This window comes from Equus caballus, chromosome 16, assembly GCF_041296265.1.
Source record: "Equus caballus isolate H_3958 breed thoroughbred chromosome 16, TB-T2T, whole genome shotgun sequence".
In the NCBI taxonomy this organism is placed as follows: domain Eukaryota; kingdom Metazoa; phylum Chordata; class Mammalia; order Perissodactyla; family Equidae; genus Equus; species Equus caballus.
Genome location: NC_091699.1, coordinates 81643793 through 81668103, shown reverse-complemented (window position 1 = coordinate 81668103; position 24311 = coordinate 81643793). Strand labels below are relative to the sequence as shown.

General features: G+C 48.8%; 1 protein-coding gene and 1 long non-coding RNA gene across 2 annotated transcripts in view; one reads left to right on the top strand and one right to left on the bottom strand.

Annotated features, from left to right (window-relative positions):
* Positions 1 to 14011, bottom strand: part of EPHB1 (EPH receptor B1) — a 417903-nt gene extending 403892 nt beyond the window's left edge. Inside the window, exon 1 of the mRNA XM_001498502.7 lies at positions 13548 to 14011. Within this exon, the coding sequence (XP_001498552.5) occupies positions 13548 to 13605 (58 nt within the window). The 5' untranslated portion in view covers positions 13606 to 14011. The remainder of the gene's footprint in view (positions 1 to 13547) is intronic.
* The window catches only part of LOC138918260 (uncharacterized), a 32201-nt gene continuing 20616 nt past the window's right edge, over positions 12727 to 24311 (top strand). Inside the window, exon 1 of the long non-coding RNA XR_011427367.1 lies at positions 12727 to 12991. This is a non-coding gene — a long non-coding RNA (uncharacterized lncRNA). The remainder of the gene's footprint in view (positions 12992 to 24311) is intronic.

Here is a 24311-nt window from a genome sequence, read left to right as displayed (position 1 = left end):
TCTCAGGCCAAGTGGCTCAGGTGGGTCTGGGCTACCCCTCTCCCCCCAGCTCCAAGGATGGGTAGTTGCACGCCCAAGCTTGGCCAATGAGTACATTCCATCATCCTGGTGTCAGAGCCTGGTTGATGGAAGGGCTTATGACCCAAGGGAGGCCAAGGAGGCAAAACTTCCAGGGCTTTTGCTAGAAAAAAAGCAAAACTGGAGTGAGAATTTATCTTTCTGTTGAAGATTCAAGATGATGTGAGTTTGAGCTGCTGGTGGCCACATGACCACCTCATGGGAGAGCCTGCCTGAGGATGAGGAGGACATAAATGAATCTGTGCTGATGAGTTCCCACTGTCCCTCCAGATCTGTTCTCCACCTTTCTTTGTCCTCTTCTGTGCCACAGGACACTGACCTCTATAAACCAGGCTTCCACGCCCTCTGCCTTCTTGTTGAGTTCATCCAATGGGAGGTGCTGGCGGGAGGTGAGAAAGTTGGGCAGAAAGTGTTCAGGGAATATAACACCCTCCTCCCGACTCTGCGCAGGGTTCAGGCAGCAGCTGCATTCCTCCACCTGTGTCTATAGCTCCTGTCAGGGAGCTCTCTCTCATGCCACTCCTGATGGCACCATTCCCACCCACTTCTGGCCTTGGGGAGTCATGGCTTCCCACTATTGCCAGTCCCTGGGTGCATCTCCATCTTTACTGGTTCCCTTAATCCTATTCATACTTCTGTAAACAGTCTCTTCACTAAACTTTCCTCAATTAACCCTATAAGAGTGCCATCTGTTTTCTGCCAGAACCTTGGCTGACAAAAACACAGAGCTACGGAATGAAAAGGGAGACTGAGTCCTGAGACAGCATGGGTGCCCCCAGATATAACCACAACCTAAGTCCCAAACTGTCCAGTAATGCCAGTGATCACCCCCACCCTTCCCTTTCCTCCAGCTCAACTTGAACATCTATCTCTACAACCAAGAGGAATGGCTAACGAAGGAGGTAAAGCCCTTGATGGGAGCTCTGGTCGTCCACCTCCATGAGACAGAGAGCAGGAATGACTTCAGTCTTGGTTCCTCATTCTTACCCACTCCCATCTCTGACAAATTTCTACCCATCCTCCAAGGAGCTTCACCCTGTGTCTTTACATCTTACACACACACATGTGCACACGCGCACACACACACACACATTCCTTCCTCAAATCCTTCCCATTGGAAGTATGATCGCCTCATTTGGTTTCTCCCACCAGCTGATGTGTAACTGTTATACTACATCTAACAGACTCCGTCAGATGTCCTGTGTTAGCTTGTAGTTTGCACAGCTCTGTCTCCCCCACCAGTCTGTTAATCAGTGAGCTTCTTTTTCTTTTTTAAGATTTTATTTTTCCTTTTTCTACCCAAAGCCCCCCAGTACATAGTTGTATATTTTTAATTGTGGGTCCTTCTAGTTGTGGCATGTGGGACGCCGCCTCAGCATGGCTTGATGAGTGCTGCCATGTCCGCGCCTAGGACCCGAACTGGTGAAACCCTGGGCCGCGGAAGCGGAGCGCGTGAACTTAACCACTCGGCCACGGGGCCGGCCCCCTGAGCTTCCGTTTTCTTCTTCTTCTTCTCCCCAAAGCCCCCTGGTACATAGTTGTATATTGTAGTTGTGAGTGCCTCTGGTTGTGAGATGTGGGATGCTGCCTCAGCATGGCCTGATGAGCAGTGCCATGTCCATGCCCAGGATCCAAACCAGTGAAACCCTGGGCAGCCTAAGTGGAGCACATGAACTTAACCACTCAGCCACGGGGCCGGCCCCTCAGTGAGCTTCTTGAAGGAAAAGCTGTGTCTTCTTTACCTTCGTGTTTCCATTTTCAAGTACAATGTTTCTCATGTAGATACTCAATAAAAGTGTTCTGTATGGGTACAGTAGTCCCTCCTTCTCTGAGGCTTCACTTTCCATGGTTTCAGTTACCCTCTGTTAACCACGGTCCAAAAAGATTAAATGGAAAATTCCAGAAATAAAGAATTCATAAGCTTTAAATTGCTCATGGTTCTTGGGTAGCATGATGAAATCTTGAACCACCCCCCTCCATCCCATCCAGGACGTGAATCATCCCTTCGTCCAGCGGATCCACACTGGATACGTTACCTGTCCTTTAGTCACTTAGTAGCCAACTCGGTTATCAGATCGACTGTTGTGGTATCGCAGCACTTGTATTCAAGTAACCCTTATTTTACTTAACAATGGCCCCAAAGCACAAGAGTGGTGATGCTGGCAATTCAGATACGCCAAAGAGAAGTGTAAAGTGCTACCTTTCAGTGAAAAAGTGAAAGTTCTCAACTTAAAGAACAAAAAAAAATCCTATGCTGAGGTTGCTAAGATCTATGGTAACTCAATTACAGTATATTGTTATAATTATTCTGTTCTATTATTAGTTATTGTTGTTAATCTCTTACTGTGCCTAATTGATAAATTAAACTTTATCACAGGTATGTATGTATAGGAAAAAACATAATATATATAGGGTTCGATACTATCCGTGGTTTCAGGCATCTGCTGGGGTCCTGGAACATTTCCCCCACGGATAAGGAGGGGGACTACTGTATTCATGAAACCAATGGCTCCTAAGCAAAGCTGTCCGTTCTGTCTCTCTGCTCCCACTCCTCATTTGCCTCTTGTAGAACTGAGCTTTCAAGTCTGGGAGTAGCTCAGTCCTTACCTGGAAACCCCTGGGATGGGCCCATGTCATCCCTCAAGGCTGCCTATTCCATCTTGGTTCAGCTTGGCTAGAAAGAATTTCATAACCAAGCAAAATCTATCTCCCATGCAGAGTAAAGCTGGCCTGTTTGGCCAGACCACCCTTCATGGCTTCACAGAGAGTGGCCTTCCCTTCCCTTCCCTACCCTCTTCCCCCATTTTAAGTTGCCCAAGCCCGCACCCATCACTCTCACTCACATCACCCCACAAACTCCCTTTATAGCTCTTTCCTCAAGTTATATTACACATTATTTGTCTCCCTAATGACTATCGGTCCCCCCACTAGGATGCTCCCAAGACCTGGAACATTTCCTGTTTGGTGCACACTACCTGGCACATAGCAGAAGGTTAACAAAGACTTGTTAGGTGTTGAATGGATTAGATACCACATCTCCTGCCCCTCCCTGGCCTCCCCCTAAGTCCTCGCCAGTCTTCTGTAAAACATTTTTCTTCCACTACTTCTCCTAGGATATTTCAGTTATCAATTGTTATAAAATAGACCAACCCAAAACTTAGTGGTTTTAAACAATGATATATACTCTGTTCACGAATCTGCAATTTGGACAAGGCTCAGTGAGGAAAGCCTGTCTCTTCCCACTTAGAGTCCACAGGGGTGGCTCAAATGATGGAGGCTGCAACTATCTGAAGACTCCCTCTCTCAGGTGCTTGGCATTTGATGCTGGCAGTGGACTGAGATTTGAGCTGGGGCTGTGACCAGAACATCTACAACGTGGCCTCCCCATGTCCTCTGGGCTACCCACAGCATGGTGGCTGGGTCACAAAGGCAAGCATCCCAGGAGAGAACGTGCCAGACAGAAGCTGTAGCATCTTCTATGATCTCACCTCCAAGTTGTGCAGGATCACTTCCACCATATCCTACTCATTAGAGTGAGTCAAAAGACCAACCAAAAAGGGGAGAGGAATTAGGCCCAAGATTTTGATGAGAAGGGTATCAAAATACTTGCAGATATATATTAACCTACCCCATAGGACATGACTTCAGGTTCTTAAGTGTTCTATTGGTCTTTTCTTTCTTTTTATTCATCAATTCAACACACACTACTTATTGACGCCACCTATGTGCCACATGCTGGGGATATCATGACTATTAAGACAGACCCTTACCCTTTAGGGGCTCACAGAGCTGTGGGGTACTCAGCAAAATCAACACACAACTACAGACCAGTGTGGAATGTGCTCCCACAGAAGGAGGCAGAGGCAGCTGTGGTGGGGACCAACGGCCACCTAAGCTAGCCTGGGGCTGGGAGGAAACCTTCCAGGAGGAGGTGACCACTGTGGCAAATTCTAAAGAAAAAGTTAGGGTTGGCCAAGAAAAGATCACTGAGAAATGTAACATAGGCCAGAGCAAGCAGGTGCAGACCTAGTGGCACATGGCAGCAGAAAGCTTAGTCGGGCCTCTGCACAGGTAGGGAAAAAGAAAAGGGGATGCCCAGGGTGTGTGTACCTGTGTAGCGTGGATGCATCTGTGCATGTGTGGAGCAGGGGAAGAAGGAGCAGGAGGAGGTATGCTGGGCAGAAGGAAAGGAGGACCCACATTGTGAAGGGTCTTTTATCGGTCCTGAAGGTGCTGGAAGAGATTCGCATATGTAGTGGCCAGGGTAAACCCAAAGACCAAGGTACGGTCGGACACCAAAAGGATGGTCTCACCAGTGCCCGACACAGGCCCTTGGGCACCACCGAAAACTCGGATTTTCTGATGATCCTCAGACCTTCCTCCTTGCCCTGAAGCTTATAGTCTGTGCTCCATCACCCGGCCCATTTGGATGCGTTGCCAAAGGGGCTGAGAACATCCCTGGATGGGCTCTCCCTCCACTCCTTCCCGGTGAGTCTCTTACCCCCTCTCTGGCCCCCTCCAAGCTCACCACCCAGCTCCAGCCTCAGCATCAATGAGAAAGCAAGGGTAAAGGTCCCACCTCAATGTGCCGGGAAAACAGCAAGAGGAAAACAACAGAACAATTAACTGCAGGGCCCAGCTGCCTCTCACAGATAAGGCATTTTCTCTGCCACCACTGTCGATGAAGCTACCTGCAATTACTCCCAGTCCTCCCGTTCAGCCCTCCCCACGGCCACTGTCCAGTGAGACTAGGATGCTGAAGGGTTTCTCTCCTCCCCCTCCTCCCACATGTCCTTCCACTCAAAGCTGATGCTAAATGCCAGTGTCCTCTCCTGATGCCGTGGCACCTGCACCTGGCAGATGGTCGAGAGCAGCCAGAGCTCAAGGAGCAAGCCAGCCTGAGGCAGGGCACGGTCCCCAAAGGTGTACACCCACTGCTGGCCCCTCCTCAGGAAGGTGGCTCTGGGGAGGGAGTGCCAGGAGACCCTCAGTGACCCTGTTCCCCACACACCGTCACCACCAAGAGCCAGGCACAGACACAAAACTGCAACCACCTAAGAACACAGCTCATCAAAGACAAGAGCCAGATGGACATGCAGCAAAAGAAAAGCAATAATGACCACGGTGGAGGTCTGAGTGGTGGGGGCACATGGCAATGGCCATGTGCAAACAAGAAAACGCAAACTGAGAGGAAAAGGGTTTTCGTCCACCTGGGGGCACGGGTGGGGCAGTTCCAGAGAGCAAGAGGAGAGCCTGGTTGTAGGGACCAAGTGTGGACACCAGAGCAGGACTGTCTGGTACCTATGACAGCACTGGCAGGACAGTGAATAAACAGCTGGTGCTTAATAAGTGCTCCCTGACTTAATTCACGAGCAATGTTAAATGAAAAAGATGCCAAACTGTGAGGCAGAGGCCTGGGGAGTTGTGCAACTTCAACTTGTCAAAACTTCTCTTTGAATCTTAGCTCTTGCATCAGTAACTTAACCTCTGAAACCCTCAGCCTCCTCACCTGTAAAATGGAAGAATAAAGCTTGGATAGTAGGGGTATGGGGATCAATACATACAAAGGGACTGGCACATGGTAAACGCTCGATGGGCGATGGGAGCTTAGTCTGGTCCTGGCTCTAGCACTGCCAGGCTGTAGGATTTCTGGAGAGTCTCATCCTTTCCCTAAAACTTGTCTCCAGTTCTGCTCCTGACATGTTAGGGCCATGGGAACAAATGGGAATGAGCCTGACCCCTTGTCGGCTCCCCGGAGCTTAAGCGGCCCCAGGATCAGTCCCAGGGACCTCAGGAGCTAGGCTAGCAGCCTAGCCCCTGAGACCCTAGCAGCCTGGGGCCCCTGCTCCTGCGTCTGCCCCTCCCCTCCTGGCCACCTGCCTCTGCCCATTTCTCTGCTCATTATCACCTCCACTGGGGGATGGAGAAGCAGAGTAAGGAGGTTAAATTCAAATCAGTCATTTTGTCACTTGCTGCTAAGAAGTGGGAGGGGAGAGAGGAGAGATGCAAGGCCTCAGGTGCAATCTGCGGGCAGAAATGAGTCCTGGTAATTCTCAGGAAAGTTCCTACATGTTTCTGCGCTGGCCCAGTCCTGCTACAGAGAACTCTGGGGGAACTTTCCGTGAGCGGACAGATCAGCCTCCTTGAGCAGCTGCTAATGGTGTTGTCTTCAGATGCTGAGACTTCACCTGACCTGGAGGAACATCTGTACTGGTGACAGAGATGGAAACAGGGCCTTCTTCTTCATCACCTTTTTTCCCCTTTAGCAAATGGATTTCCCGAGCCCCAGTCATCAGCAGGGTCATTATAGTGTACAGAAGGGCCCCAGATCCGCAGCTCTGTGAATAAGATGCTTTTCCTAAGCTGTGGAAATGAAACCTTCTTGTTCACAAAGTTAGAGGCAAAGTTACGAGCCAGTTGGACTGAGAGGCACCTGGCACGTGATTCTACTTGGGACCAACGGGGACTGTGTGGCCCCAGTGCTGCCTACACCACCTACCCAGGCCTGGACCTGCTGCTGACCAGCAGGAGGGCCCTACAGCAGGGTCTTCCTCACAGAGGACACGAGGCTAAGGCCCTTTCTGATGCTGGCCAAGCTCACCCTCACTCATCTCTGATGCCTGAAAATTGAGGCCTGAGCTGCTGCCTGCAGAACCCCCACCAGCCTGTGAAGACCCACGCCCCACCCACGATTAGCCAGGGGTCACTATGCCCCAGATTGTACTTTAGCTACAACTGTCGACCCCTATTTCTACCACTGCCTCTACCCTGGGGCTTGCCCCGACCCCAAGCCCCTGCCCTCTCCACCATACTGACCCCTTCCTTATTCTGATTCAACAATCAGAAAACTGAGGCACAGGGAGGGAGAGAGCTAACTGTGAGTCTGCTGGCTTCCTGTGCCCGAGGTCCGCTGGAAAGCAGCCTTCTATTAGCAAAGAACTCACCCCACCACCTGGCCTCCCTGGAGAGTGTGTCCTCATCTCTCCAACCCCAGAGGAGTAGTCAACAAAAGCCAGCGAGGCGGCTCTGAGACAGCAGGTATCAGGGGCCTTTGAGGGAGCAGGTGGCCCTGACCTGGCCCCTCAATGCCACCGCCCCCCTCAAGCACAGTCAAACACTCCGACCCGAAGGCCCCTACTATTGCTGCAATTGAAAAGGACTCTGTGGAAGGAATTTCTCATGCAAAAGTTCACTTTTAAATACGAAATCTCTCCCAAGGCATTACTTTATTCTTACAGTAATTTCCTCAGAAGGGCAGGCATCCAATGCTCTGTTTCTCCACCACCTTTGCAGACAGGGAAATCGGACAGAAATGTTCAGGTTTAAGTCATTAGTGCCGAAGAGGGAGACAGACAGGGAGCTCCTCCAAGGGATGCAGCCTCCGGGAACCCAGGTCCAGGGATGTGCTCTAGATGGTCAGGTAGAGACAGGTAAGGGTCCAGTGTGCCCTCTCCACTGCCCCCAGAATGCACAGGGTGCCCAGGCCCATCTCCTTTGGGCACACTTGTCTGCAATCATTTCTTCCTTGGGAGAGCAGCCCAGGGCAGGGAGAGGAGCAAAGATGCTCCTAGTCCTTCTTGTCAGAACCCATGCTCTGGACCTGTGTCTGCATGTGTATGGGGTGGGAATAAGGGTGGGAAATGAGAGGAAGGGGCAGGAAGGGAGCAACATGGAAACTGGTGCTCAAGCTGAAGTGCTGAGATTAGCTGAACATTTTGTTCATCTCCACTCCCATGACCATGGAAACCTGGAGTCCCCAGTACTCAGTGAAGTACTCAGTGGCCAGTGGCTGAGTCAGCACCAGAATTCTTCCCACCTGTGAATTCTGGCTGGTCAGAACCTTTCTTCGTGCAAAGCCTACAAAAGTGGTGTAGTAAGAGGCAGTGGTGAAGAAGATGGACTCCACAACCTGAATGCCCGGGTTCAAATGCAGGCCACTTACTAGCTCTACGACCTTTTCAAATTACTTAACTACTCTGGTTCTCAGTCTTCTCATCTGATAAATGGGAGAGGAGTATTAATAATAATGATAATACCTACCTGACAGGGTTGTTTTAAGGACTGAGTGAATTAATTTATGTAAAGCACCTAGACCAGCACCTGGTGTTATGTGCTAGCTACCATTGGTAGCTCCCAAATACACTGGTGTCAGGTTTCCTGCATCAGACACTGGGGTCAGATGCCCAGGCCATTGGGACTCTGTAAGCGCAAAGTGGGGCCCAACCGGCCCAGAATTTCTGACTGCAGTCTCGTCTAGAACTATTCCTCTGGGCAGTCTTTCCAGGGAACACCTATGTCAGATTTTCTGGGAGGCCAGAATGCAGATTTGCAGGGTCCACTCAGATGTGCAGAACATTGGGGTTAGAGCCTAGGAGTCTGCAGCAAACTGCCCAGGTCCGTGGAGGCTCCCTGGAGCCTGAAAACCACTGCCTGAGATGATACTCCCCTCTTTTGCCTTTTGAAATTGCTTCCATCCTCTTCCCATGCTGGAAAAACACTCTTTTCCTAAATCTTAGTGATACTAAGAAATCACAGGGATTAGCTGTAGAAGATTTTTTTTTTTTTGAGGAAGATTAGCCTTGAGCTAACTATTGCCAATCCTCCTCTTTTTGCTGAGGAGGACTGGCCCTGAGCTAACATCCATGCCCATCTTCCTCTACTTTACACGTGGGACGCCTACCACAGCATGGCTTTTGCCAAGAGATGCCATGTCTGCACCCAGGATCCAAACCAGCAAACCCCGGGCCGCCGACAAGCAGAATGTGCGAACTTAACTGCTGCACCACCGGGCCAGCCCCTGTGGACAATTTTTTTAAGTTAAATAATATGAATGTATCTTTGACTTTAACAGCATCTTTATTTTTAAACTAGTACAGATATAACTTCATACTGTGTGTTACTTGTCCAACTTCTAAGGTTGGAACAGGTGAGCATAATGACCCACTGTACAGAGAAAGACAATGTGGCCAGGAGAACTGGGTAATTTGCCCAAGCGACAGAGTTGGGAGATGAAAAAGCCAAATGGAGTACTCTGACTTCCTGCTCCACCCCCTGGTGGTCCCAGCCCCATCCTCATGGTCAGCCCCATTCGTGACCCTGCAACGCCTTCCACTGACCCAAGTACAGGCAATTCCAGTCAACCAGCTAGATAATTGGTAATTTCCGGTAAAGTGGAGGGTCTACACACTAGATCCAGAGGAAGGGGTCATGGTGCTGTCCTGCATCCCCTGGCACCACTCTTCTTCTTTGGTCCAATTTGCTTTATCAAAGATGATTTCCTGATGGCTAGAATTTAAAAAGGTGCCAAATCATGCCTCTGCCTCATGGGCTTTTCCCAAAGCCCATCTTGGTGATTAGGACCCATCCTTGTTGATGGGCTCTGAGATCTGGGTCTCGGTCTGCACAGGTCAACCAAAGGCTGGAGGGCTGGGCAGGATCCTAAGTGGCCTGACAGGCCCTCCGCCATGCTCCTGGGCATCTCCAGCTGCTGGCTGCCCTGCTCTGCCAACCCAGAAGCTTCAAGCTGGGGCTGGGGCTGGACCTCTGCAATTGTTTACATTGCCAAGACTCTTCTCAAGCAATTGCCCAGAGCTGTGTTGCCCTACCTCACCGGCATTCCACTCACTGGCCTGCAGGGTTCCCTCCACAAACCCTGAATAACAGCGACCTTTTCACGATGCACAGAAAACAAAGTCAGCTAATGGATAGAATTTTCTCAAATTTACTTTTCTCTCCTAGACATTTTTTTAAATCTTTAGCGCCTGCTACTGCTTGTAGGCTCATGCACACTCATGGACACCCGAAACAGATGCACACGCAGCAGACAAATACTAACAGAAAATGCAGACGCAGCCAATCACTGCCTGGCCTGGTGGCCTGTTGCAGACACACAGGCTGAGGTTGGGGAATTTTCACCATGAACCTGTAATGGAGGTTTAACTGTGTACAATGGAATTCAGTGCCCCTGCATTTCAAGGAGGGGTAGGCCATCAAGGAGTACAGGAACTCAGGCACGTGTTCATGCATCAGCAATTCTGACTAAGAACCCACTCTTTGTCAAACCCTGAGAAATCTACCACCAAATCAAACCATCCATGTTCAAGGGCGCCAAGCCCAGGACTTCGCTCCAGACCACACCAAAGAGCAGATCTCCTGGGAATGCTCTGGTCAGCCAGTGTCCAAACACCAAGGCCACCTGCAGGTGTATGGTCATTCTGTGGACGCCGGATGTGGAGCTGGGAGGAAGCTATGAACGGTCAGTGATTCTGGATTGCTGCTTCCCAAAGGGCTATCATGCTTAATCCAGGGACACCCCACCCTGAGGGAGGGGTGTCTGCTGCCCGCCCAACATGTCCTGCTGCTTAAGAAGCACCTTGAGAGAAGCCCAGGTCCCCAGACCCCGTCCGGAAGGGCACAGGCCCAAGGGCAGCTCAGAGAATGCAGGCGACGGCATTCCCTCCTTCTGTAGACGCCAGCAGCATATTCTCAACAAGCCCTCGAGTGAAAGAACATCAGCCTGAATATTGTCCAGTTTGTCCAGACACTGAAGAAGGAGGCCTGATCCTGTGTCCAGAGGGCTGGAGGACATCAGCAGCCCTACCTCCCAGTCTGCCCTGCTCCCCTCCACAAAGACTTACAAAGCCCCAGAGAGCCTTTTCCCTGCGATGCCATTTCTTTGTCCAGGCAGAGCCACCCACCAGCTGGAAATGGGGAAGTAGAGGAAGAGGAGGGCAGGGGCGCCCTCCTTCAGTGTGGGTTTCTACACCCCAGGCCAACCAGCCCTGCCCTCCCTCCTTCTGGCAGGCAGAGGATCTCATAGGGCCCTGCCTGCCTTTCGCCATGTCTCCCCACCTGGACCATGGCTGCCACTGTCCTTGGTCCCTGCCCTGGCCTGGGCTGAGGACCTGCCTGGTCTTGGAGCTGCTTGCCCCGGGTGACAAGGCCCCACTGAAATTCCACCAGAGACCCCTGAGGGGAAAGAAGGCAGACAGACACCTAAGTGGCCACACCAGCAAGAAGAGGGCCCCCTGGCCACCCAGAGTTCGGGAGGGATGTGCTGTCTGACTAGGCAGCTCATTGATCCACTTTTCTGATAATTATTCCTCACTCATCACAAACTGAAAGACGCTGGCTCCAGCCCAGCCAGGCAGGCGGGAAGGCGGCTCCATGTGTGGAAAGTATAACATGAACCTGCCTGTGTTCATTGGAAGAGAGGAAGGAGTGAATGGTGTGTACTATGCCTGTGCACTGAACAGGGACGATACGATGGGGCTGCTGTAATATTCTGCTGAATGTGGCATTTCCTTTAACCCTCGCTGGAGAGATTCTCAGCTCAGAGAGTCAGGCTCCCTGTTGTCAGGCTACTGGCAAAGTTTCCGGGGCTGCGCGGAGAGAAGGGCCACAGCCCCCACAGCGCGGGCCACTCCAGACACCGGGTGACAGGGTTCCATATGAGGGCTGGTCGCCAGTACAACGGCACCCTCCCTCAGGCAGCTCCCGCCCGCCGAGCAGAGAGGGAGCTCTGGCTAGCAAAGCAGAGGGGTCTAGGCAGGACACGCGCGCATCCAGACGCCTGGTGTCTTCCCACGCATTTGCTCATGTCTCTGGCACGCATATGCCCTCCTTCATCGATGGAGACTCAATGCCAAGACCAGCTTCCAAAGCGGGCGTCTATCCGCTCTCAGAGACCCAGCCCCTGACCCTCTACGGGGGCGCGAAGAGTCTCAGGCAGGATGCGTCCCCCACCCCCCCCCGGCCCCCCTGCAGCGCTAGAAAGTCCGGTCTCCTACCTCTGTTGCAAATGCTCGCTCCCCTACGTTGTCCTGACGGGTTTGGAAGCGCACATCGCCTTTCTTGTCCTTTCTATTTCAACTGCTCCCGCACTTGCCTCTCAATAAGCCAACCCCAAGCATTCCTGCCCCGGGGGATTGACCGCGGTCCACACCGCTCCCGTCCCTGCACATTCTAAAAGGCAAGCCCTGGGCACAAAGACCAGCAGCCAGAAAGGGCAGCGGGAGGAGGGGGGCAGACAAAAAGCCGCCTTCGGAATAGCAAGCGAGAGCTTTCTAGGCATCAATCGCCGCACCCCCGCGCCGCCACCAGAACGAACGCGGGATACGGTAGTCTTCGCTACAAGGCGAGGGCATCGTAGCCCTGCCTCAGGGCCCCGAATGCCCAAGCTTCGCTTCGAGACGGGCAGCTTTTCCGGAAGGGTCCGGGGCGCTGAACCACGGTGCTTTGCGAGGAGGCGAAGAGGGAGGTTCCCACTGGGCGACCGGTAACAGTTCGGCGAGGAACCGGCCAGCCCAGCGGAGCGAGCTCCCAGGTTGGAACGCGGCGCGGGCGCCAGGAGCTGCGTCCCTTCGGCGCGGAGTCCCCCAGCCGAGTGTCACCCCCGCGCGGACACCAGGAAGCGGGGCTGCGAGCGGGGCTGTGGCGGCGCATCACACCCCAAGAGTTGCTTCCATCCCGCCAACTTCCACTCCGCTCAGGGGCCGAGCTGTGTTCTCGGGAGGGGGCTGCGGCCGCCGCTCGACTGCGAGCAGTGGGGGCGGGGGACGCGGGAGGGAGGCGGGGAGCGGGGCAGGGATTTCCCACAGGGATTCGCGGGCGCCGCTGCGCGCCCGGGCTCCCCGCTGCGCCAGGCTCGGAGCCCGCGGAGCGCCCTTTCCTGGTCACAGCCAAAGCACAGCCAAGGCTGAAGTAGCAGAGAGAGTGTCGCTGCCCCTCGGCTCCAGACCGCCGAGTTTCCCTTCCCGAGGTGGAGGGGATGCCGAGCGAGTTTCGACAGGACCGACCACCCACCCCACCCTGTTCCCAGGCTCAAGAGGCGACAATGGTGTCTACCTCGCCCCAACGGACCCGGGAAAGATGCAGCCCCGCAGGCTCCCGGACCACCAGACTGTCCCCTAAGGTACGGCCAAAGAATTCAGCCTCTCTCCTTCGGCGGCCACTTGCTGGGTAGCGGGGCAGAGCTCCTCCGGTCCCCGCGCGCAATGCTAGCCTGCCGAGTCCAGAGTCCCGGAGCCTGCGGACCCCAAGCTGAGAAAAAGGAGAGGTGGCGCGCGGCCGCCTAAGCGCATCCGTGCCCGGGATAGGAAGGGAGCGGACAGGCGCCCACACTCCAGGGGTCGGATGGCCCGAGGCGCCCCTTTTTCCCCAAAGCCCAGCTCCGCCCGGACCGAAGGAGCCTGCACTGCAATGCAGCGGGCTCCGCGTTCTCCGAGCCCAGGCTGCGGGAAACCAGGCTGCCAGGGAGCACCCGGGCGCGGGAGCCAGGGGACTCCGTGAGCCAGCTGCGGGCGCCGAGAGCCAGCCGGGGGGTGCCGCCCCAGTCCCACGCTTGGTCGTAGCCGAGGCTCCTGAACAGCCTTGCCCTCGGGTCTCGGGGTGTGGGCGACGCGAAGCAACCAGACAAGCCGCGGGGATACAGCCGCTGCCGCCAACTTGCTCCGCCGAGGGTACGTTACCTTCCATCGCGGCGACTGCGGATGCCAGGAGGAGCAGCAGCAGGCAATCCAGGGCCATCGCCGGCCGGCGGCCCCCAGGCCGAGCCCGAGCCGAGGCGGCCGCGCGGGGAGGGCGCCGCGTCCCGGGGCGCCGCTGCGCTCCCCGCCGGTGGCTTCTCCGTATCCTTTCGCGCTCTCGCTGGGACCGGACTCCCCGGAGCGCGGCGTGGGCGTGGGCGGGAGTGTGCGCGCGTGGGGCGGTGCGGACGCGCGTGGGTGTGGGTGTGCATGTGTGTGTGTGTGTTTATGGGAGAGGTGGGTGTGTGCGTGCGTGTGTGTGTGTGTGTGAGAGAGAGAGGGCGAGGCAGCGCGAGCTGAGGAGAGCGCGCGAGTGCGTGTGCGTCCTGGTGTCACATTGCGAGCTACAGCGGAGCCTACGAGAGGACAGAGCCGGCCAGACTGACGCGGGAGGGAGCGGGATCCCCCACCATCAGCTCTCTCCCCACCCCTAACACCTCCTGTCCAATCAAGGAATCAAACCTGCAAAATTCTCCCGTCCAATCAGGCGCGAGCACCTCCTTACACTGGCATTGTTAGTTTAAGAAAAACTTTTGCTTGCAAGGCTGTGCGGGAGGGCTCGGAAGGCGCTAGGAGGGGTCCGGGCTCCCCCTCGTGGTTCTGTCGGAGAACCACAGCGGCTGGCCCCAGCTCCCCAGGCCCCGGACCTAGGCGCGCCTAACCCTTAGAGCCCACCCGGGACTGGATGAGCTTCAAATAATCAAATTTGTCTTCTTTCATCTTCTCAGCGAGACTTACCCTGACTACCCTGTTTGGTGCAACCCCATGGCACACCCTATCCCTCCTATCTATAGCGCTTCACCGTCTGACACCGTGTGGTTTTTACTGAACAATTTTCTTCATTGTGGGTCTCCCCTTATTAGAATGGGGTTCTATTCTTGAGATTCGTGTCTGTTTTGCTCGCTACAGAATCCCAGTGCCTAGAATGGTCCGTGGCCCGTAGAAGGGGATGGCATAAATCTGTTGAATGAATAAGGTTCAGAGAACCTGGGCTGCTGCTCCAGTGTGTGCGGAGCGCTGGATATGCCTTCTCTCCAACTCCCTGCAGCTCTCCTCCAGAGGTCTCTGGCTGCTTTAGTTTTCACTTCCGAATGCGTTCTGTGAGCATCCACAGAGGGCGCTGCCCCCAGAGGATGGGTCAGGGAGGAGAGACCACGGGTCACACAGCCAGCTATGAAAGCAGAGAATGCATTAGGGCAGCAGAGGGTTCTCTGCAAGGTGAGACGCACAGAGGAGGGCGCTGTCACCACGGGCGAGGCCTTGGGCGTGGGTTGGAAGGACTTGCACGCGCAGCAACAAGGGGCTGGGCTTAGGAGGTCACATCGAGTCTCCCAGGCCCAGCTCCCACAGCTCCGCTTCCTTTCCTGTCTGTGGAGTTACCCAGAGTGTTCTATATCAAGGACCTGCCTTGAGGCTGTAATGTTATGTTGGAGAAGTGTCCTAACCCCATCACCCCCACCCCCGACCTGGTGATAGTCTGGTCCTACGGGGTCAAGGAGGACCTGTTACATCCCCCCCGACCCCCAATGGAGGAGGCAGCTGCCCCTTCCCCACCAAGCCTTTCCCGGAGTTGTTAATGAGTTAACAGTGGGCAGGTGGGATGACTCCTCTCCTGCTCTCCCTCCTCATTTTCAGGCTTTGCTAAGTTAGTTTCCCACCCTGTGTGTTTAGTCTCCCCTTTGCTGGGACTGCTCCCCCTCAATCACAGCAAGACTTTCTCCCCACCCTGACACCACCTTGCTTCCTCCACTGCCTCAGGCTGCCTCCCTGTCCCCTACCCTCCACCCCACCCTGCCTCAGCACCTGAAGAGAAGATCCCATCTGCCTCCACTCCCTCATCATCCTCCTCACCACCATGCCATTTGCCTTTCCGCCCTGCCACACACCACCAACCGTGTCCTGACATCTCTGAAGCCATCACCCTGGGAATGCCCCACTTGCAGTTACCCACTCCTGTCCTGGACCCTCAGCACCTCTGACATCAGTGACCAGCCATTCTCCTGGAGCTCTGGCCTCATTGTCCACGGTCGCCGCTCTCCTACCATGTGACTTACCACTTCTTACTCTTCCCTCTTCAATTCTCAAAAGAGGCTTCCCCCCAAGCTCCGTCCTTGGAACCTCTGTTCCCCTGGTTCACGGACAATTCCTTGGCAGCTTCACTTGCTCTTCTGCCTCCAGGCCTCCCCTGATGGAGGGATGATGGATGGATGGATGGATGGATGGATAATGGATGGGTCTCAGACACCTCTTTCCTTCACTACATCACAGTCTCTTAAGATGCAGGTCTGGCAAAGTTCCCCTGTGCCACATCCTCCTCCCAAGGCCCTTGTCCCAGTCCAGTGAGTCTGTCCCAGTTCCAGCCCATGCTGCCTTCCTCTGAACAACAGGAGCGTCACTGAATGGTCACTCAGCTTCCATCCCTTCCCCCTTTAATCTTTCTGCACTCTGCTGCCAAACTCATCTTCTCAAGCCAAGCTTGATCTTATCTCTTCCCAGCACAGAAAGCTGGTGGCTCCTCACTGTCTGCTGAAGAAAGACCAACCACTGTGGCATGGCATCCAGATTTCTCTGCAAGCTCTGGAACCTGCCTTCTCAGCCCCGACTCCGCCAGCCCCCCTCTGGGCTTGGGCTGCTCAGCCAGCTTGATCCCCTCACTATGCCCACCCCCACACCCGGGCTCTCCTTTCCTTGCACCTGGCTAGTCATGCACTCACCGACATATTCAACAAAGATTTATCGAATGCCTGCTCTGAGCCAGGAAAGCCCTGCTCTAGGCTTTGGGCACTCAGTAGACACAGGCCCTTCTCAGAGGGAGCTCACAGTGTAGTGGTGAAGGATGACAAAAAAGAGGCAAAGTATGTCAGGTGGTGAGAAGGACTAGAGAATCAAGCAAGGCAACAGCTAAAGGGTGATGGTGGGTAGTTAGACATGAGGGGGATGGCTTCCGTTTATTGAGCACCTTCTGCATAGAAGCACGCACTGGACATTTTCATGCACAAATGAAATGAAATTAATTTCCTGCTTTGTATTTCTACCCAAAATTCCTGTCTCCCAGGAAGCCTTACTGTTGCTCAGCTGGTTCCTCTTACACGATCTCGTGCTACACATCTTTGTGTGAGTACTGAGCAGCTCCTCCAGGTCTTGCTAAGGACAGAACTGACCATTCTCCAACGGCAGAACACCTCTCCTGAGAGGAGCCTGGGAGACCTCAAGGACAGGGATCCCAAGGAGGACCCTGCCGAGGTTCAACCTGTGCCAGGCACATTATGCGAGAATCACCAGCTCCATCTCTTCTGATCCCTGGGCCTCACCCCTGAGGGTTTTAAGTCAGAGGGGATGAGGGAGAGCCACAAATGTCATTTTACAGCCTCTGCCTCAGTTGATTCTGCTGCACGGTGAGGCTGGGGAGTCACTTTCTCCATCTGGGAGTTTAAAACTGTGCTCTGAGAACTTCTCAGGGGGCACCCAGGTGGGGAAGTGTGGGAGAGGTCAGGGGATGGGGCTTCAGACCTCCCCTCTGCTCTGGAAGCTTTTTGCTTTTTGCTGGGCATGTATATCAGGTTTTGTGAGAAGGAGGGGTTCTGTGGCCAGAAGAGGAGGAGGTAGGGGGAAAGTAAGAAGGATTAGAGGAGAGGGTTGGATTGGGGTGGGGGTGGGGAACAACTCAGAAGGGAGTAGGGAAAACCTGCTGATGCCTTTCCGAACATGCTGATGGCTCAGGTAAGAGTTTCAGGCTTTTGTTAATTTCCCTAATAACCCAGGGGATTGACTTTTCCTGAGCAAGTTAAATATTAATTTAGCTATGCCGCAGATTGATCTTTCTCTTGCACTGGGTTATGATTTGTAAATATCCCTGAAAGCACCATGGGTCTGGGATTCCAAGCTTGGGTGCCTATTTTCCCCAAAGCATCTCTTTGGCTAGTTTTTTCTCTCTCTCTGATGTCAAATGCTCACTTGTTTTCTTGATTAATCACAAGCTATTTGATATCACTAAATCACTACTTCAAAGTGACAAATGCTCGCCTCCAAGCCAGCAGCTGAGGGCTCTCAGGCACCCAAGGGTGACTTGACCCATTTGCCAGGGCTCAGAGGCCCTTCTGGCTGGAAGGTTTTGGGGCAACCAACCAGCTCACCCTCACCGCTAAGCAGTTTTGTGTCTAAAAGGTTGAAAAGCATTTCTAGTGAAAGCAATTGCCCAAGTTCCCTGGATAATTCCACATGTTATGAAGCTACCCTATTCGAAAGTTCCTGCTCACCTGCACCCTGCATGCCTTTGTTGTCGTGTGAGCCTATTTTCTTCCTTCTGCTTAGTAGTGGTGAGTGTACACAAATAGTAACCATCCTGAGGATGATCGTATGGGCGTCTTGTACAATCGAAGATATCAAGTTGCTCCCTTATCCCATTGTTTTCTTTTTAAATATTACTTAACTGCATAAATGAAAGGTTTAGTTACACACTCCATGACCCAGGCTGCCTTTAATTAGATTCTTAAGCTGCAAGACACATTTTCATCAATTCTTTTTGGAGAGGCAGAGAGACCCTTTATGAGTCATTTAAAACACTTTAACAATGGATAATAGACAAATAACAAAAAGCTTCCTCTCCCTTTTTTGTTCTTTCAACATTTATTGAGCAGCAATTCTGTGCAAGTTGCCTACAAGGTGCTAGGGACCCAGTGGTGTCTGTGATCTGGCCCCTCCCTTTAAGGATCTCATGGTTTCCCTAGGAAGACAGACACTGAAATGCATTGCAGGACTTTCTGTACAAAATGGCCTCTGGCTAGAGGCTTCCAACAAGCCTCTCCTTGTTTCTCGGGAAAGTACCCCAGCAAATACAGACAAATATGAAGACTCTCACTAACGAGGGGAATGAACACTGACAGACAACCTAATTGCCAGGATGTGGAAGCAACTGACAATACTTATAAGGCAGATGAAGCTAGATGGAGAAAAACCTATCAAGCACATTTATGACATATGCCAAGTTCTCCTCTATAAAGAGAAGCTGCTTTAAGGAAATAGATAGGGATGTATGCTGTAATTCTCTTTCTGTCAATACCTGACTCAGACACCCAGCATCTCTACTAACCAGAGAATGGAGTAAATATCCAACACCATTGTTGCTTAAACTTCAAACCAAAGAATAGTTTCCCCTGGTCATCCTCCTCCCTTCCCTAGGGTCTTCTTATACCCAGGAAGAGCCTGAAAATGAGTCTGACAACTGGGCAAATGGATGAGCTGATGAAGACACACCCAATGCGTTCTGGAGGTGAACAATGGTCAAGGAGTAGGCACAGGCATGACTGTGGGAGTAGAGCGGCCTGCTGACTATAGTTCTTCCTGTGACACATCAGGTCAGAGCACCAGAGAATCGGGATGGTAGTTAGAGAAAGAGGCCACCTCAGCTGAGTAGATATACACTAGATGAAGCCCGTTGGCAAGTGACAATTGAACATTGGCTGGCCCTCCAGCTGTAGGTCTAAAAAGGTGATTCAACCATCAAGCAAGTAGAGGGATGGAGGGCCCAAGGTCAGTCCTCTTATCCTGCCTTGTGAAAAACAGCGAAAACTAATGAGTCTCCCCCTTCTCGGAGAGGAGTAAAGAGGGGTCAAGACAGCCCAGGGGCCTATTAGAACACTGCAAAATGAAGCGCAGGGACTGTGTCTCCAAGACTCAGAGGGGAGCATCCCTCTGAAAATGATGCTCTGCACAGTCAAGAGACATTTTCAGGAAGTTCCTTTGGCATGCATGAAGACAAAGTCCATGAAAAGGGAACAAGCTTACGAGAAAACCAGTTAAGCAGAAAAGGCAACAGAATGAGAGGAGGGAGGGGAAAGAGGTAGAGAAGGGCTTTAAGGAAACAAAAATGCAGTGTCAGAATCAAACTCCTCGCTGGTGTGGCTGTAAAGAGCAGATGTTTTGCTGATGAACACTGAATGGATGATGCAGAAGATAAACTGGAGAATCTTTCAAAGAACACATACAAAATGGACAGAAAAGGACAAAACATTAAGAGAAAATACAAAACACATGGAAGACAGAAAATGGAGAACCAACTTATATAAAATTGTGTCTGTTGCTTGCAAGGGGCTGGGGACCTGAAAGAGTCCCCAAAAGCATTCCTAGAAGACTTCAGAGTTCCTAAAAGAGATACCAGTACAAATGCCATGAGAGTAACGGCAAAGCTATAAAAGAATACAACTAGCTGAATAAAGACCTGACAGTCACATCCAGGCAATGTTTTTGAACCATACGGAAATTTTAAAGACATCTTACAGATGTAAGATCCAAGGACGCATGAACAGATACATAGAAAAATAAATTACCTACAATGGAATAAATATTGTTGACTTCATAACACTAAATTCCAAAAGAGAATGAAGCCAGAGATATAGAGTTTTATGAGGGGAAAATTTGTGACAAACAAAAATATATTTCCAGCAGGCTGAAAGCAACAGACATTTTCAGGTCTCAGAAAATTTGCAAGAGTTTAGAATAAAAGTACGCAACAATATATTCCAGTTGACAAAGAAATGAGCTTTGGTGGTAAGCAAAAAAAGTCAATTAAAATACAAGTCTAAATGTTTGCAAACTGCTTTTAAATTGAATTAAAATGTCAAAAGTAGTCTCAATGAAGAATATACATCTTTTTACAATTATAATTACAAAAAAAAAAAAGCTAAAGCTCAAATTATATTAAGTAAGACCAAAGAGAAGGAGAATGTAAGGAAAGGAAGGAGAGCTTTGTGAAATTCCTTGTTCACAGGTGAGGGATTCAGAAGCTGTGTTTTTGTGCTTGAATCTTACAAATACTGAAATTAGTTTAAAATTGTTAAAGTTGGTTTAAAAATGGTTTTAAAAAGTTAAAAGTTTCCACAAATATACTTGAAAGCAGTATGATATACATTTTGAAAATACTGAAGAAGATAAAATATAACCCCTATGTTTAAAAAAAAGAATTTAAAAAAAGTTAAACAGAAGGGAAGTTATTGTTTAAAAAATTAGAATTTATAAGAAATGACAGAAATCACTTCCAATAACAAATATGAATGAATTGAATCTTGATTGAAAAGACTCTTTGATTGGCTAAAAAATAGTATCATTATGTATCATACCTAAAACAAAGAGAAAAATAATTAAATAGTAAAAGAATAACTTTCAGTCATGGTGATATTATAGGTTACCCACAAAACTCTTGCTAAACATTTCTAGAACATTTCTAGAAAAACTCGATCATATGTAAAACGGCTTCTTTTCAATATATTGCAGAGCCCATAAAAAGTATCTCCAAGAGTCTAGAAATAAAGATTTACTAAAATCCAGAATGGTAAATGTGGGAGCTTACATCGAGGTGTGGATGGGGATTAGTCCCTGGTCTGGGAAATCTAATGGCTCAAATTTTAATGTACATCAATTGAAAACAAGGTTTTGAATGAATGCAAGACAGAAAGTTGGAACTGAGACTAAAGCGTGAAGCTGAGGCCTCAAATTGCAACACGTTCATTGAAAGAATAGACTAAGAGACAAGTTTACACAGTGCCATAGAGGAGAACAAGGAAGCTTACCTCTCAGCCTGGGCTCAGGTTGTGAGAGAAAATAACCTCCCCTCAGAATTCCTATGATGGGCCTTCACTTACATGGGTCTGCAGTTCATATTTATACTACTTGATCTCAGATCTCTCATGCCGAGAGCTCAACTGAAAAGAACTAAGTTGTAAATGCATAGGTACAAGGAAATGCAAGGACACACCCTCCATGAGATTCCCATAGACAAAACCCTGCCAAACATGAACTCACAATCCAAAATCACAGAACACATGAATGAATCTATCATGTGCAAAATTCAGCAGACAAAACAAACAGGATTAGACCTCTATCATAGAATTATCAGAGAAAGATATTTAAGTATCAATATTTAAAATAATAAGACATCCTATAAAAGAATCAATTGATTTGAGAGAGAATCACATGGAATAGGAAAAACTTTTAAAAGACATTAAAATGAAAAACTAAATGGATAGGTGTAAGAGATTAGATGTACTTGAAGAGAGGTTTACCAAAGTTCAAGTTAAAGCTGAGAAAATGAACTATAATGCAACACAGAAAAGTAAAGAGAGGTAAACCATTGAAAGAGGTTGAGAAATATGAGTGAAGTAAACAGAAGACTATCATTTTTAAAATACTTAAAAGGAAATAATAAAAGGATGGGGGGATAAGCAATATTAAGAGAAAATGGCAGATAAGTTTCAGAACTGATGAAAGAAGTCAATCATTCAGATTCAGGAGCACAGATGTAGGAAGTCCTGAGCGAAATAAATGAAAAGTGTGCATGACTAGACAAATTGTAATGAAACTTCAGGATACCAAAGACAGGAGAAAACTCTTAAAAGCAATCAGACAGAGATGACAATTAGTCTTCTCAGCAGCAAAATGTTAAGTGCAGAAAGAAAATAATTTTAGGTTTAAAATTTAGTATAGCCTAAAATCCTATATCCAGCTAAATTTTTATTCAACTCTGAGAGCGAAATGAAGACATTTTCTAGCAAGACTGAGGGAGGTTACTGCCAAGCTACTGTCTCTGAGATCTACTACAGGAAATAGTCCAGGATTAAGGGAAATGAACTTGGAAGAGCAAAGTAAGATGAAATAAGAAATAACAAGTAAAGGAACTGGTAAATATGTGGATAAATCTTTGGTGTTTATAAAAGCGAGATAACACTAAAATAATGAATAAGACTAGCATCTAGAATGGGAGTTAAAATCTAAAACTTTTCTAAAACCCAGGTACTCTTCGGGAGGCAGGCAGAGATATTGAGTAATTTTAGATGTTGGCAAGTCAGCCATGCTTTAAAATGTTAAGGGTAACCACTTCCAGGGAAGCAGCGGGACAAGGGGCAACAATGAAACTTCATCAAGACAATGGAAAGCAGGAAATGAGAGAAAAATAAGGAAAGAAAAGCATAGCATACATAAAGCACAAAATAAGATGATGAAAATAAATCCAAATATAGCAATCACAATAAATATAAATGAAATAAATTCATCATTTAAAAAAATAAACTTCAGATTGGTTAAGAAGAAAATCCAGTGATATACCGTTGGAAGAAAGACACTTAAAACATAAAGATTCACATATGTTCAAAGTAAATGGATAAGAAAAAATATACCAGGAAAACATTAATTTTAAATATCTGGTATAGGTAGATTAACACCTCCCAAAAAATTAAGGAAAAAGCATTATTAGTAATAAAAGAAGCACTATACAATAATAAAAGAAATAATATTTTTAGGAAGACATATGAATTTTGAATTTCTATGCACCTAAGCCATGTCCCCAAATTCTATAAACAAAAAAAGGGGCAGAAGTTCAAGGAGAAATTAACAAATCTATCATTATAGAGAGAGATTTTAACATACATTATCTATAGAGTCTATTTATTGATCAAGCAGATTAAAATTGATAAATGAGTGTAAGATTGGAACAACATAACCACCCAAGTTAATTTAATAGATGTACATAGAATCCCATCTGGTCACTAGTGATTGCACATTATTCTCAAGTGCACGTAGAACTATTACAAAAGCTGACAGCTGACCAGGCCACAAAATAAATCTCAACAAAGACAAATAATTTGCTGTACAAATCACATTATCTGACTCCAAACAATTCAATTAGAAATCAATAACAAAAGAAACTTTGAATGAGACTATAATAACCTTTAAATAAAAAATCAGAATTTGGAGATGAAAAATATTTCAAATTGAATGACACTTAAAATTTTGACCTCTCACAACTTTAACATGCAGCTAAAGTGGTATTTAAAGGAAATTTTATATCTTACATTGGAATATTAGAAAGTGTATCAGGATAGAGGAAAGAGTCTAAGTTAAACAACTAATTCAAGGAGCTAAAAAAACAGCAATAGAACTGAAACTAACTTAAGGGAAAGAAATATGATATGAAGATAAGTACATAAAACTACAGGAATGGAAAATAAAGAAATTATCAACAAGACCCCATACCTCAAAGCTCACTGCCTGAAAAAAGGCACTAATAAAGCAGAAAAAACTTCTGACAAGGTTGAGCTGGTTTACGAGGAATGTATAATGAGATAAAGCATTTGGGGTGGAAAGAGGGACATACGTATAGAATAAAACTTCTGAGAACGCTATGAACCACTTGAATGAAATAGAAGTTTTTCTTTAAAGGAAATAAAGAAATTCACATATCAAATCTAATTTACAAAAAATTAGAATATTTGAATAGACCAATTACCATGAAATAACTTGAATCAGTAATTAAAAATATACCCACCAAAAAGAAAACAACATTAAGTCCAGATGGTTTTGCCAGTGAATTCTACTCCAAACCTTCAATAATCTATTTCCCAATTATGTTAGGAAGCTAGTATAACCTTGATACCAAAACCTGGGAGGAATGGTCCAAGAAAGGAAAATAAAGGACCAAATACATGCATAAATATATAATAAAATATTATCAAACTGAATCCAGCAATGCACTGTATACTTTTTTTTTAATGTGACCAATTTGGGCTTGTCGCAGCCTTGGAAGGAAAGTCTAATTTTAGAGAAATCTATTTGCTTCATCAAGTGATTAAAGGACAAAACATATATAGTCATCTCAATAGCCACAGATAAAACATTTGATAAAAATTCAGAACTTTTCACAATTTCAAAACTATTTAA